This window comes from Manihot esculenta, chromosome 15 (genome assembly GCF_001659605.2).
Source record: "Manihot esculenta cultivar AM560-2 chromosome 15, M.esculenta_v8, whole genome shotgun sequence".
Lineage (NCBI taxonomy): Eukaryota > Viridiplantae > Streptophyta > Magnoliopsida > Malpighiales > Euphorbiaceae > Manihot > Manihot esculenta.
Window position 1 is genome coordinate 7415379 of NC_035175.2, and position 16408 is coordinate 7431786.

At 32.7% G+C, this 16408-nt stretch overlaps 3 protein-coding genes across 4 annotated transcripts; 1 reads left to right on the forward strand and 2 right to left on the reverse strand.

Moving 5' to 3' along the window:
* Positions 1–428: 428 nt before the first annotated feature.
* LOC110600870 (multiprotein-bridging factor 1b) lies at positions 429–3037 on the forward strand. Its single transcript, XM_021737775.2, has 4 exons — positions 429–678; positions 1705–1788; positions 2515–2597; positions 2678–3037. Exons 1-4 carry the CDS (start codon positions 537–539, stop codon positions 2795–2797), a joined length of 429 nt encoding a protein of 142 aa, XP_021593467.1. The 5' UTR covers positions 429–536; the 3' UTR covers positions 2798–3037.
* A 2120-nt stretch (positions 3038–5157) lies between these two features.
* On the reverse strand, positions 5158–9417 carry LOC110601854 (tubby-like F-box protein 7). Of its 2 annotated transcripts, XM_021739212.2 has the most exons (5): positions 8705–9417; positions 7525–7612; positions 6648–6777; positions 5370–5938; positions 5158–5217 (listed from the first exon to the last, which is right to left on the reverse strand). In XM_021739212.2, coding segments are annotated over exons 1-5 (1140 nt in total). In that variant the 5' UTR covers positions 9056–9417; the 3' UTR covers positions 5158–5215. The 2 variants fall into 2 exon arrangements, with proteins under 2 accessions (XP_021594904.1, XP_021594903.1); XM_021739211.2 differs by having other exon boundaries at positions 5158–5938.
* A 460-nt stretch (positions 9418–9877) lies between these two features.
* Positions 9878–15743, reverse strand: LOC110602685 (mannosyltransferase APTG1). The gene is made up of 9 exons (XM_021740262.2): positions 15229–15743; positions 14668–14785; positions 13340–13444; positions 12886–13172; positions 11599–11880; positions 11289–11490; positions 10818–10969; positions 10554–10716; positions 9878–10446 (listed from the first exon to the last, which is right to left on the reverse strand). The coding sequence occupies exons 1-9, from the start codon at positions 15465–15467 to the stop codon at positions 10366–10368; spliced, it is 1629 nt and encodes a 542-aa protein (XP_021595954.1). The 5' UTR covers positions 15468–15743; the 3' UTR covers positions 9878–10365.
* Positions 15744–16408: the final 665 nt, after the last annotated feature.

Sequence of the window (16408 nt, forward strand, 5' to 3'; positions counted from 1 at the left end):
TTTGAAAAAAAAATTTTAATAAATTTTATATAAAAATTATGTAAAATTTTAATTTCCTTTAAAATAAAATTTGTCCCGATTAAAATTTTAAATAAAAAATTCTATTTTAAAAAAAATCAATTCAATTTTTATAAAATTTTTAATATCAAATAAATGCAAAATTTAAAATATCAAGAGCGAACTTACTTTGACCACTATTATACTAAGTTCACCACTATAATTTTTTTCGAAGACCACTATTATACTATACTCATCTACGGCAATATTTTTCGAGCAGTGAAACAAAAATTAATTAACAATTAACCGTCGAATTTCATGTATGATCCCTTAATTTACTTTTTTAAATTTCAATATGTTTTTAAAATAATAATTAATTAAATATATATTTTTTTTATATCAAGACCCAAATAGTAATTTTCCTTTAAAAGGAAGAGAGTTGGGAAAGCGAAACCGGAAGCCACACTGTGATAAGCTCGAGCTATAATCTTGAAATAAAAATCTGAGATAATTGTTTTGAGAGAAAAGGGTAGAGAAAAATGTCTGGAGTTGGGCCAATCACACAGGACTGGGATCCGGTGGTGATCCGGAAGAAGGCTCCCAACGCCGCCGCCAAGAAGGATGATAAGGTTGTCAACGCTGCTCGCCGTTCCGGCGCTGAGATTGAAACTCTTAAAAAATGTAATCGCCTTTACTTTTACATTTTATTTTTCGTTTTATTAATTGATTGATTACTAATTAACTTTATTGATTAATCTCATAGATTTTTTTTTCTGTTGCTGTTATTTTCGTTGATGCTTGCTCTGTGATTTTGTTTGTTTCCTGAGACACAGGCCACGAAAAGGGATTAACCACTATCTTTTATTATCCATTTTTTTGATATTATAATGTAACGATAGGCGGCAAGAAAAATCTTTTTAAACCCTTTCTGTAGTCGTATTTTTCCGGCGGCCAAAGAGGAATTAGCTTTTTTTCACAAAGCCTCTTCACAGGAGCTGAAAGCCGCTTGAACGAGTTAACGAGGTTCAGTAGGTCGCACAATGAATGAAGAGGAGGGGAAGGCTCGAGCCAAGATCATAGGAGCGAACCTTCTGAATGACCAGAGCTTGCTTTCAATTTTTTTTTTTCCCTGTAAAAAAGTTTTCTGATAAGGTTACAATTTTTTTCTAATCACTAATCAGCCCTATCGACCGCGTATTTTACTAGTAAAATACTTGATCAGGAACCTTAGTGCTGTATTTGTAGGGAAAAAAAAAAAACATCTTATTTTAGTGGTTATTCTGAAATTAGATAAACTGTAATGTTTAGCTGTTTGATGTATTACGGCATGACTTCTTTTTCATGGTTCTTTTTCAAATTGATTAAGCTATTTAGAGACCATGACCAAAACTTTGAACACTATGGTTAGCTGAAGTTGGAAGAAGAAACTGCCATGATCATGCATAACTGATACCATTTAGTTTTCTACTGGGTAGAATAAGCATGTTTATGGGTGATTGGTATTGAGCTTATTAAATAGTTTGAAGGGAACGTTATCATCCCTGTTCCCCAACTGATATGCCTGTTTGTGGTCTGAGTGGAAGTTAATCATATGGGAAGACTATTAATAAAATATTAAAGATTGACCTACTTTAGCATGTGTTTGCTTAGCCTGTTGCATGGCCTTCCATAACCTGTTTATGTAAACTAAAAGTCTCTGTTTTGCAGCAAATGCTGGTACAAATAAAGCTGCCTCTAGCAGCACTTCTTTAAACACAAGAAAGCTTGATGAAGAAACAGAGAACCTAGCTCGTGAGTATTTTTTTTTTCTTTTTTTTTTTTTAATTTTCGTCAAGTATTTTGATTTTGGGCTATGTCCAATCAGTTATTTAATTCTCCAACCTTGTGATGGATTAAGAGAAATGTGTTTCTGCGATTCTCTCTATGCAAAAAAAGAAAATAAATAGATAAATAAATATTTTACTCTCCTTCTACATAATTGTCTCTGAGCTGAGCAAGTGTTTTTCGGTATTCCATTTTCATTTTATTGTTTAAACAAAACAATATACTTGGCAAACACGTGATAATTAATCTTAATGCTAATGAGTGGAAGAATCAGAGCTTGTCAGCTGAATCTCCTCCTTGCTCTATTCAAGGAATTATATCAGAGTTCATGAGTTATGTAAGAATTTACTAATTTAGACGTTTCCTTTTATTTTGTTAAGAGAAGTTGTAATTCCTTAGCTCGTAAATTAGCTAATTGTTATTTGTATGATGACTCTTTTCGGGTGAATCCCAGGAGTCGATTTGCTTTTGTATCTGCTCTTCGGCCTAGTGAGGCTTTTATGCAATGAATTTCCACCTTTCAGAAAAAAAAAAATGTTCCTGAATTTGTTGGATAATCACTTAACCTTTTTCTCCACCTGCTTGGGTGGCTAAGCCTTTTATATTCTCTCCCTTAAAAAAATTAATAGATGATGCGTGATTCCGTTGAATGAGATGACTAAGAGCTTTTTTATTCTCTTGTTTTTTTATCAGATGAGCGAGTGCCAAGTGAACTGAAGAAAGCCATCATGCAGGCTCGAACAGAAAAGAAGCTTACCCAGGCTCAACTTGCTCATGTCTCTCTCTATCTCTCTCGTGTTTGTGGACACTTATCTTCTGAGCATGAGCTTTTAGTAACTAATTTTATTCCATGCAGTTGATCAATGAGAAGCCCCAGATAATACAAGAATACGAATCTGGAAAAGCAATTCCAAATCAACAGATAATAGGCAAACTGGAGAGAGCTCTTGGAGCGAAGCTGCGAGGGAAGAAGTAGATTGTGACTTTGGACACCCAGATGAGGTTATCCAAGTGTTTCTAGAAGTTAAAAATTGATGCTGTGTTTAAACCCTCAAGGGCTCAACTTGTTTGGTCTTTATAAACCTTCAAGGTTTTAGTTATGATCGTGGTTGCATTCTGGGTTTTGATCAAATTTAATGATCCATATATATATATATATATTGGATATTATAGTGTAAATTTTTGTTTTGGCCTGAAATCGACGTCTAATTCTAGTCCATTACCATTTCATTTCTGTTCAATCGTGATTAGATCAATTACAGGTTTGATCAATCTTGTTCAATTTTGGTTCAATTTCAACCGTCTACTTGCCATTCAATTCCGGATTGAAACCAATCCATGATTGGGTCTACATACGATTTATGTTTATAGCATATTTCAATGAGCCCATTTATTTTTCCTATATAATCATTTTGTAAATCAAGAACTATGGTAGAATTTTAATCCAAGGGGAATTATTTTTATAATTCCTCATTTATAATAGGATCATCAAAGTTTAGTTTATATTAATTAATATTTGCTGGATTTTTTATTTGGTCGGAAGATAAATTTGGCCCTTACTTTAAGCGGCATGGCCATTGATGGTAGATAGGTGCGAAAATGAATTTATATATTATCAAAGATTTTTATCAAAATTGAAAGAGTTGTAATGTGAAAATCGTAATGGTTGTAATGTGAATTTATTAAAGAGTTTTATCAAAATTATAATAATTATAATTAAATTCAATAATACTAATCAATATATATATCTTAACTCTAAAAAAAAAAAAAACTACCGTCCCAATCTACTTGGCATTGCCGACAAGCAATTTTTACTGAAATAGATCTCAAATTATTTAAATTTATCTTCTAATCAGGTTTATCCAAAAAAAATATTGAAAGTGTGAATTTTAAAAGTTATTTTAATTTTTTATTATTTATTATAATAAAAACACCGATTATTAAAATAGTTAATTTTCAAAATAAGTTAATTGATTCAAAAGATTCAATATTTATGTTAGTTTGTATTTTAATTTAAATATTTAAATTTTAAAAATTAATTTAAATATATAAATTGACACTATGTTTACATTTGAGTGTAATTTTAATTAATTTTAAAAAATTAAATTGTGAGCTCATAGTATATTTAAATTAAAAATAATATTAATATTTACTTAATTATAATTTGTTATATATTAAATTCTAAAAATAATAGGAATCAAACGTTATATATGCTGTCTACACATTTAACAATAATAATTATTATAAAAATTGTATTCCATCGCACACAAATGTTAAATTTCTTCTTTTAAATATTTAGGTATCATGGAGCAGAACTATAAACTTACAAAAATTCTAATAACTAAATACGAAATTAATCAGATCTTATAGAAGAAAATTAGATATAATTTCACTAATTACTTATTATACTCGATTTATTATCTATGGTCTAAATTTTCATAAAATAAACAACTTATTCTCATTCTTCAAAATACTTTTATTATTATAAAAATTTAAAGCCTATACAAATCTAAAATATAATCAGCAACAAGTCTGATTTTTTTTTACTATAATATATAAGTAATTCATATTTAGTTATTATAATCTTTATAAATTTAAATATTTAATGAACTCATTCTAAACAATAGATGATTAAACATAAAGTTAGCCAAGACGTGTGGATGTTTTCAGAAGGCCAAAAAGAGGAATGCAATTAAATGACTAATTTGGCATGTAATTAGTATAAAAATATATAAGTTTATTATTACTCTTTGATTTATACTTTTCATTTTTATTTTACTGCAACTAATTTTAGTTAATCAAATAAAATTACATTAATTGACTTAAAGTTTTCTAATTTGTAAATAAAATATCAAATATAACACCAACATCGCTACCATATATATATATATAAAGAATTACAACATAAAAAGTTAAAAGAATGGAATTACAAAAGGAACCCCAGCCACGATTTTAAGCTCGAGGATGAAATCAGAATCAACCCGATGATCATCAATTAAATACAATCCCCTCTTTCATGAGTAATAAGTTACGATCATAATCAGTTCGAGGGAGTTAACAGATAGCAGTTCCTCCACAAAATCTCCAGTGATTTCTTCCAAATATTGCAATGACTCTCCACGCAGTGGTTACGCGTTTGGGTATGGCCATCTAAAACTATGAACCACTTTTCCAGGAAACAGAGGAAAACACTACAAATAAGCTACCGTAGAATCACCATTGGAAGATTTAAGAAGGATATAATTTCCAGAGGATCCAACTTGCATCTACAACCCAAATCATGTATCTTATGAAGAATGTTCACAATGATTTTTTTTTTTTTCAGAAAGTTGAATGTAGAAAACAAATACCATCCTTGGTAAACGTAAAATTGTTGAGAGCCAATAATTTCGGGTCCTGTAATTAATACAATAGACAACATTTACATTATTGGTTTCCTCCAACCAAGCCCACATCGTAAAAGCGATGTGAAAGGAACTACTCATATTAAAGCATCCAACAGAACTTACAACTTCAATAATTATAATAACAGCATATAAGCTACTCACATGCCAGTTTCGTGCCAAAGCTCGTAAGGCATATTGCAAATGCCAGAAATGCTGACAATGGCTGCCTATAATCCATGGTGAAAGTATCATCTCCTACCTTCCCAAACTGCAGGAGGACAGTATCCTCATCGCCTTTTCCTCCTGGCTGACTTTGGTCCACAGTTGCAACCAATTGGAAGTTCTTAACTGACGCTACAGTTACCCGGCCGTGGAAATTCAAGCACCAGCATTGCAGATGTTCATGCCACCTTGGCGCCTTGTTGCGCAGAACTGTACAGCTAGAAACTGAAGACTCTGGTCCCTTCATCATGGAGTCATCAATAAGTTTTCCATTAACATTTTCTTGTGATAGTGGACACTTCAATGAGCACACCATCCTTCTCGGACCTCTTGATTTTAAGAGGTTAAATTTGTAAGAGACGTGTCCAACCTCAAAATTGCCTGCAGGAACTTGGGGGCTTATTTGCTTGCTCGCAAATCGGCGGCTAGCTCTGCTACTTGAGGGCTTTGCACCAGTGTGTGGTGGCTGGCTGTCATAGATTGTAAAGTTGGTGCCAAGAAAGTCCGAACTGTAAAATTCAATGGAAAATTAGATTTTCTTCCCCCCCCCCCCCCCACCATAAAAAAAGCACTCTCACCCAAAAATATAAAACTTGAGCACAGAAATGGAGTAATTGCACTTTTGTTGTCAACTACATAATGATTGGTACTCCTAGGGTTTGCTAAATCAAACAACTATGGGTATTTAGAACATGAACAAGGCATTGCTACCAAAACAAAACTAGCTTTTCGCTAAAAATTAGTGATTTTCTAGACAATGTTTAGCACTACCCTCAAAAGGGAGAACATGAATATCTTGCATGAACCTAGCCCACCATGGACTACAAAGATAGAAAGTGCGATCAACAAGTTGGTCCCACAAGTGTTCACAACTACAATGTTTGGCTTCCCAATATAGCCAAAACATCATTGTAATTTTACATGTTTGCATCATCTTCCAGTTAATGTCTTAATGATGACAAATTTTAACCTAGGACCTAAAGCCCATTTATTTTCACACTTCCCCCATACCCTAAACAGGATAGAAATAGATCCAAATAATACTGGATTAAGACTTAATCAAGTTCAGTTGCACCTGCCCCATAGTAATATCATAGAAAAATCTGAAACCCAAGGGGAAGAAGATAAGAAACTATCTAGATTCTTATTAAGTCCATCAAATCAGGGTAGCATTTTTCAGAAATCCCAACTTGACCTGTTTCAATATGTATGTCTTACCTTAATTTTCCAACATATGCATTACTTCCTTGGGATAGATCATCTGCATCAAGCGAGATGATATACTCTGTGTGAGCACCATGTCTAAACCTCCGTGCTGCTAGAAGAAACTTTCCCTCGTCCATTAATGCTAGGAAGAAGAACAAAATACAACCTCAAATGAGCCACGCTTCAATAACTTACATTAGACAAGTCACGACTCACATAGGACAAACAGAAAACAATGGGATATATTGGCTAACACAACTGAAGGCTAATAACAAACTGATAATCAAGTCCATGTAACATAAATTTAACAACCTAAAATAAACCTCCCACATTCATAAAATTCACTGTTTACAAGAGATAAGTTATGCATTAGCTTTCAGATAAAATCACCAGTCATCTCAAACCATTAAGCATTTTGTGTTTGATGCTACCCTCACCATCACAACATAGTTTTCTATGGACAAAAAGCACAAAGCTTTCAACAGTAACATTTTAATATAAAAAAAATTCCTGTACCACGTAACAGTTATCAACCCCAAAGATTACCTTTCCATTTTAAATTGAAATTTATCATATTAGTCAGCGTTTAGGTTAGACTCTTAAATGGAACAAGTTTTCTTGTACAGACTGAATATTGTCAATTTTGGAATGAGTCAAGTTGACTTGGATGAGCCACAGCGTGTGCACTACCATATAATCATATAGATAGAAGTCAATCTAAAGGTTTGACAAAATAAATCCTTTCCCTTTCAGTTTTGGTCCTAAAAATAAACAAGAATGATTAAGTCAAACTGATGTAGCTGCAGAAGAAGCATACAGGAAATCCCCCAAAGAAGCCCTTAAGTTCCTCTTTTGGTTCTAAAATCAAAGTCCACCAATAACTACTTACATGGAGTAAGAGCAAGAGAGAGATAAAATGTTGAAGTCTTCTTATTCCGTTTTATAAGACATTGATGAGGTAAGTCACGCGGACCGGGCTGCATTTTCAATATACTGCAAAATTTTAGACATATTTGACCAAAAAAAGCATAGTCATAGGAATAAATGAAGATGACAAATGAACAATCCAAAAGCAAATTGATTGCCAAGAATTTCATATTACTGGGAACCATTAACAAGAAAGGAAATGACAGCATCAAGAAAAGAAAAGGAAATCATTTCAAGGCAAAGGCTCCAATTACCCATAAAAGATTATTCTCACAATAAAGTCATCTTTCGGCTCAGTTAATCATGCATGTACAACTTTTAATTTTAATTTCACATGTTGGAAGGCACAACTTGTCTATTAGCATATCTAATATTACCTAATTTTAATTTCATACAAAAGCAAGTTTATAGAAAATAACAACTCTAATTCTTTTTCCTAAATAAGGGAAAATTTGTCTGTGCATATCTAGGCAGTTCGTATCATGTAACAATGGAAATTATAACCCGGCCTGCAACAGAAGTGGATTATGTTATTGATGACCAATAATTCATAAACAAAGAACTCCAAGAATCATTCTGTGCTAAAAAATCGAAGTTGTTTGCTTTCAACGTTCAAAATTTTCTGTGACTTCATTTTCCTACATTTTCCATTAATCTTCTAAATATTTGATATTTTAATACCTGGAAAAGTTATTACAGAACCTAGAAAAATTAAATTTACAGCATAGATAACACTGAAGAATATATAAAGAAATAACCAAGAAAAAAAAAAGGAACAAATTCAAACTCCAGGCACCGAAAACATCATTCCACGGAAACACAAAAGGCATTAATTCTAACCTGAAAGCTCAATGCAAATCATTAATTAACTAAATCTAAAAAGAAGAATTCCTCCGCAAAAACGTATCAAAATACCCTCATAACGCAACATAATAGTCTAATTACCAAAGAATAATAAATTAATGTAAATTAGAAAGACCACGGTTTATATTTCAAGCATCCTTCATATTATTTAAAAAAAAATCAAAACCATTAACTTCACCAAAACGGAATTCCCTTAAAAAATAATCAGAACCCTAAAATTACTCTCCTTACGAACAAAAAACTTTAAAAAAAAAACTTAACGAAATATAAAAATTGACCTGTTTGAGGCAAGAAGGGAAAGTGATTTTGCCTATATTGCGTGGAGACCTAACCATCTCCTTAGTAACCTCTCTCCATTTCTTACAAACACAAGCACAAGCAACAACGTTTTTCCGCTGAGGCCACCGATCCTCGCTCTCCTCCACTCGTTTTATTATCTCCCCAAGCAATTCAGGTAACATGTTCGCCCAGCCATCAACAGGGTCCGACTCAGCCAACAACTCCCCGGAGACATCGCCACCAATACCAGTGGGCACCACCACTCTTCCGGAGCCGCCGTGTTTATGATTGTTAACAGACTTGACAGAGTTGGAGATCCTTCTGCAAAGAATCGATTTCCGCAGAGACATTAGTGGTAAATTCCCTTTTTTATTTTTTTGTTGCTTTTCCTCCAAAAGCCAGAGCTAGTTTTCTGCCCTTTTCTCTTTGTTTTCTAGAGAGAGAAAGCAAGCGAGAGTGGAGAGAGGTTTGCGTGAGATGAGGTTACAGAGCTGTGAGCTAAGCGTTGAGAAAGGCAAATGGTAGAGAATGTGTGGAACAGGTGTCGTGTGTAGAATGGGGGTGACAGAGAAAATAACGCGGCTTTAGGAGTAGTGAGATGGTTGTAGTTGGGGAGATTTGACCGAGTCTGAAAAAATAATAACAAAAGCGCAAGGGTGAAGAGCGGGCAGTTTACGTGTGTGGTTTTCCGCTGAATCTTTACTGTGATTTCTTCTTCGCGGAGAAGGTCTGTTTGATTTAATGAGGAAATACTAGTTCAAAAAAATATTTAATGAGTAAATATAATTGAAGTCTGAAGGCGACTACTCTTTTACTTTTCTATTTTTTAGGTAAGCACATAAATATATATGCACACGCGTTGATCTTTTAAGTTGGATCAATAATTTTTGTTTCATATAGTTGAAGCTATTTTTTAAAATTAAATAAATAAAAAATATTTAAATGTGCTGATATTCAAATACGTTCTTTTGCAAGGAGGAAAAAAAAAAGTTAGGCTAGATACAATGAGAGTTCTCTTTTAAAAAACGATTAAATTATAAAATTATTTTTATAATTATGGAAACATAGTATGATCATTAATTTTATTATTAACAGAAATTTTAGTGCAATTTTTAAATATAAAAATAAATATTAAACTATATTATTAAAATAAATTAATGAATAATGAGCGCTATGCACGAATAAAACGAATAATTTATTTTTAATGTAAGAATTAATTTTATATTTTTAAATTATTAAGCACTTGAAAAAAAACAAACAGGGGACAGAGTAACAACCCATAAGCTTCTTCCTCTTCGTCATGCGTCTCCGGCTCCCTCTCCTCAATCAGCTTTAATAATCCCATCTGCAAAATCTTCCTTCTACACCACAGCATCCAAAGACCTCGACAACTCCAATTATCAACACCATCAATACTTTTGGTTTCAATGAGAAAATTCTTCAAAATAACAGTCTCCATACCAGGGAAACTATTGTAAGTAAATTACTATCTGATAATTGCAATGTACAGCAATCCCAACTTCCATATTCTCTTGTTGAAGTGCAACGCACCTCAGCTGTTTTAGAAATCAAATTGTTCAAGTCTACCGAAATGAAAGTAGTAGAGAATTCTTAGAAGGCGGATTCTGATGCAAAGACTGCTTCCAGGAAACAATTGAATTTAATCATTTAAAGCATAGACAACAACTGATGCTTGAAGATCTCGGTCCACCTTGAAGTGAGCATGGAAAAACCTCTTTATCTGCCAATATCCCATATGTTATTCATCTGGCTAAGAAAAAAAAGACAAATACATTGTGGATTGAAGGCATAACTATATAAATTTTGCAAGTAAAAGCTTGCACTTGCCTCTCTGAAAGAATGCGAAATCAGGAAATTCTTCAACAGTTTCTCCTCAGATTCAAATAATACAACATGACTCGGCAGAGACCAGTTTTTTGCCAATTCTGATGTAAACCCAACAGGATCCAATAGGAAACGATCCGACTCATCAGGGATTCCTTTCTCTTCACTGAAGGATGAGATATCAGACCAAAATGAATATTTTAAATGACAGCATTACAAGACAGCAAGAGTGGAAATATACTCCAAACAAATTGACAGAGTCCAAACCTCGGTGTGCAGTCTAGAAAACGCATTGGCAGATTTCTATGGAGAGTAGAGTAGTAAGGTGTGGCATGGCAGGGCATTAAGAATAGGATACTCTTCACTTTCTCATTGCGGGCTTCTTTGGATAGGTAGATCATTACATCCTCAGTTCCTCTCTGTCATAATGCTTGAAAGTATCAACAAAAATAGAACCAGAAAGAAAGCAAGTATTATCATACCAAAATTTTCCTGGGAGTTTTTCTTCCCCATCACCTTTTCTCTCTTCTTACTTTCTAGGTAAGAAAAGAAGATTATCCCATTTTGTACAAATGACATTGTGCAGATAAAGGGAAATAAAAGGAACAAAAATAAAATCAGTCCTCTTAACATTTTCTTAATTCCCAAGTATAACATTAAAGTAATGAGTCATATGAAGCTGTCACATTAAATGGCCTCCAATCAACTTTATGTCTAGAGAAGGGGCATCTCATCTACCTGATGAACCAAACTCATATAGATTGCCATTGGAATATTGGTTGCTAACAAGAAGATGACAGCGAAAACTATTTTTGAAGGCCATTTGGTATGATACTTTGAAGAACCTTTCCTCTTAGCATGCGGAGAATCAGGTCTTGCCATAATAGATAATGCATAACCAGCAAAGACCAAAGCTATTGGTAGCACAGGCAAGACAAACCTATGGCTCATAGTAAAATTAGAGAATCAGTTACGTTTTAGAACTTGGAGCTGTTGGATCAAGGATTCAATAAAAATTATACATAGAAAAAAAAATTCAGCATATTACCTGAATTCTTTGTGACCCAATACACTGTAAAGAATTAGGACCCATGCAATAAGACCAGAAAGCTTCCAACATTTAGACTTCATGCTGCCAGCTATTGAAAATGGTAAGAAAGTGAAGAGCATGACAGGAAATCCCTGAGAGAAGTACCAGTGCCATTTGTGAGTTCCATAATAATCTCCGCCAGAGGAAAGAAAATTGAACTTAAGAAAATTAAGAGGCACTATGACCCACGAGCCATACATCAAACGATCCAACAAACATGAAAGACCAAGCACCAAACCCCTGGTACCATTAACAAAATGTAAGAAGAACAATACCAATAACAACATACAAAATTATAACAATAACAATAAAACCAATGAGTTTATATGAATGGTTCAAGTAATTTCCATAATTTATTGATATAAAAAACTCTAAATACAATTTAATGTTTTTGTCTTGTGATGCATTTAATTTGAGTTACAAAGAGTTATAATGTCCCAAAAGTCTAGACATCTTGTCCCTACCAAATAAAATCAAAAGAAAAACAAATATATAGTACCTAAATGCAACACTCGCAACAAAGCAATATACAGTTACTGTTCATATAATAAGTAGTTAGTATGTTCAAGTGATGCAGACAAGGAACTCATGAAAATTCAAATTTAAACTCTCAAGAAACACCAGTGATCCCATAGGAATTATTTGGAAAATGCCTGATAATAGAAACTTAGTTGGGAACTTCACCTTAATCAGTTAATTGTCTTGTTTTGATATTCTTTAAGCAGGAAATAGCAACACCTTATCATTCTAGAAGAAGAGGAAGTCTTGTATATCTAGTTGTGAAGCCTAAAACTTTTATTGCTGTTCACAGGAGTTTTATTGCTGTTCACAGCACCATAATAACTCCACACTAAGTACAATTTGTTTCCCTTCGACTTCCTTTAAGCTATTTTGCTATCTAGTTCACCTAACTTTTCTGCTTATCCCTCCAAATAAATTCAAAACTAAGACCGGCTTCTCACTCATTGTAGCAGCTAAAATAAGGTCAAGTCCAAGTTTGCTGCCATTCACCCATGTTTATCCTATATGTTACAATTAGTAGGCCGTAGTCATTATTTCCCTATATTCCTGAATAATTTCATAAAAGTTTATTATGGCTTGTCAGAATGTGCAATCAAATTAACTAGATCACTAAATCCATAATTCTACACAAAAACTGGGAAAAGTCATCATGAGATAACATCAGAAGTCCAGTGTTAAACATTTAACCAAAAAAGAGAAAGTCATTTAGGCATTAACACCTACCCAATTGGAACCACCTCCAGAACAACGAACCTCAATCTATCACGAGTGAGAAAAAGCTCAAGAATGCCAACGTAAACCCAGATGATAGCACTTGTTGGTCGAATTGCACAAGCTAATGCAGCTACTATCAAACCCCATTTCCTTGAATGCAATGATATTTTACTAGGATAATTTCTCATACAGGGCCAATGATACAAACCCACCAGTGTAAGAACAGTTTCCAAGCTATTGGACAATGTACGGTTGAAGCAGAAAAAAATGAACCAGTTTGTTAATTGAGAGAAAAGCTGCAATACTGTTAAGGGCAAATCTTTTATAAACATTATTTTGATATATATTAATCATGGATAAGAAGCTTCAAGCATGAAATGGAAGAGAAATATAAACCAAATATAATTTAATCTGAAACTCAGAGAGATAGATACACAAATAGAGATGTGTACTAGAAGGATACTGCCCATTTTGCCACAGAAAAATCGAAGAAAGCATAAGAAAGTTTGTACAAGTACAAATCACCAACTGCAGAAAACAGTGCTTGCAGCAATCGTGGAGCCTTGGTCTACAAAACATGAGATAAACGATGTCAGTACACATTTGAATTACAACAGACTACATATTCTAAGGGGAATAAAGAAAGGCACAGCTATTACATGCACCTAAATTCATTTTATTCTCAGAAGCAATGGAAGCAAAATAACCGGCTAATATTTTCTTAAAAGCTTGTTTTGCATAAGTGAATTCCTTAAAATTTCATGGATTCATTTCAAATCCACAACTGATATGTTTGACATGCATAAAGGGCATTCAGAATTCTACATCTTTAGTTCTATGAAATTTGTTAACCTTGAGCACACTTTCATAATTAACAGAATTTGCAAATAAATTCTGAATAAACAAAACCACAAACTAATAAGAAAACATTTTAAAAATGAATAAAATGCTTAACATGAGAATTTATTCACAGATAAGTTCTTTTTAGGAAATGCATTTGCATATAAAATAAATTCCACATTCATTTGATCCAAAAGTGTAAACACAATGATTATGCAAATGAAAGCAATTGTTGCACTATTCCTTGTGAATTATACTTGCACTTTCTCAGAGAACTTATAAATAATAATAAGGGTGATAATTTAATAGAAACCAAAATATAAATGAAATGGTATGTGGCAGTAACACAAATTTCTTTTCGACATGTCACAACACTACCAGATGTCACCCTATAACAACAAGGCTTAGATCACAGGCATAAAGGTTTAAAAGGAATCAACTTTGCAGTACTTGAAACTGTCATCTACCTGATGAAGTCCCACACTGGGGACATAAATATAAGAAGCATCCCCCAGATCAATTCACTTAGTAGCACTAATAAAAGCAAGCCATAAACCAGTGAGACCAACAATGTTTGCGGCCTCAGAATTACATGATTCTAGCATGGCAAGACCATGCTTGACCAAATGATCCTTGAACTATTTAAATGGAATTAGACAAAGGAATAGGGAAAAAAGGAACACTTTCAAGTGCATAATTATCTAACAAAAGTAATCAATTTGCTACACATCATTCAGTAAGGTAAGAGACCTCAAGCATAAAATGAATCTGAATTCAATGAAACTGATAATTCAAAGTGCTTTCTACAAATGCAGTTAATGAAAACATACCAATAAATTAGAAATATCATAAGAGTTCTTTAGCAAACTTATTTAACCAAAAATAAAGATTGACAAAAATAAACCTATAAAAAATTTCAAATTAAACATTAAAAATACTTAGCTTATTTACCATAAACCATGGAGTATCAAGACCTAATAGTGCAAGAACTTTGAACAGCAAAGCAAACACCAAAGGATGCAAATAGCTTCGAATACCCTTCTTCCACTCCCAAGTCAAGTGCCCGTACCTGCCATTTTATACATATCTTAATCACACTTCTAAATCTCTTCCACCACTTACAAAATAAACTTTTGGTTAAACCATGACGTTATAGTATCAAAATGGTGGTCTTAAAATTGAATTGGGTGTAAAAAGTATACTGAAATGATCCGTATTGCCTGTGCTTTCAGGGGTTTTCAGCATCTTTATGCGTTTCTCAACTTGCTGAACAGCACTGCTTGTTTATTTGCTAATATTTTCATTTTGTCTATTTGATTTTATTTGTTACCTCTAGGTCATAGACTCCTGCCTCTCGGTCCTAACAAAATACTTAATATGTATGCACTAATGACCAAACTCGAAGTGGAAGTTCTTCCACTTCTACACCACCCACTCCTCCCCTTCCTTAGATCCAGCTTTCAATATCAAACATATATCTTCCAAAAAGAATAAAAAGTTGAAATTTTTTACCCGAATACTATGCGATGAGCAACTTCAAGGGCTTGCCAGTGCTCATCTGGATTGAAATATGTTTGTATCAGCAGAGAATTTGCTATTCGAAAAGCTAGACACAATGCAAATATATTCTTTGAAGAGGAAAAGTTGTTGGATTTCTGGGATTTTGTTTCTCCTCCTTGTTTGGAATGATCAGCGTTTTGAGGTGTGAGTTTAGGGGGTGGTGATTCAGCTGCACTCTGTCTCTGCCTCATTCTTCGCACAACTGGCAACAAGAGAAACGAAGACCGGAATCTACTCAAATACACCAAGCAGCTAATGTTCCTTAAGACAGAGAGAGATAGAAAGAGAAGAACCGCTGGTGGGATGTAATTGCAGGCAGTAAGAATCAATAAAACGAAGCGACTATTGACGGTGGTGAGGTGGAAGACCTGATGGGTGCGGTGGAAGTGACCCTTTTTTTGCAAGAGGAGATTTGACGAGTGAAAGAAACAAGAGTGAACTTGCTTGGTTAAGTGGGCATAAGCGCAGATGTGTTTTGCGGTTACCTAATGAACTTGGTTAATTGATGAGGTTAAATTTTAATTCCTTAAAATTCAATTGAATTTTATATTTATAAATTTAAAAAAAAATAAAATTTAATTTTATGAAATTATTTATAACTAAAATCAAATTTTTATTCGATAAAATTTGAAATGAATTTCACAAACTTTACTTAAAAATATTTTGTGAATTAGAATATTTATAATAATTTTTTTCAATTATCATTTATTTAATTAAATAATTAAATAAATAATTTAAAAATAAATAATTAAATAGTATTTCAATAAATAATTATATTTTTTAATTTTTATATTATTTTATAAATATTAAATAAAAGTAATAAATACTACTAAACAACCTGCCATTTTGCTTTCAAAAAAAAAAAAAAACCGGCCATTTCTTTTAAGACTTTCAAATCTCTTAAATTAGTTGAATGGAATAAAAACTTTATTACATAAAGAATATTTCATATTAATTTTATTTTAATTTTATCAATATATCAGTGGATTTATATTTTATAAATTTTAATTATTATTATTATTAATTATTATACATATGGTCAATAAGATTTGTTTATAATAAAAAATTTTATATATATATAAAGATAATTTAAGAAACAAAAGCAAATGAATGTCAATTTTAAAATTAAACC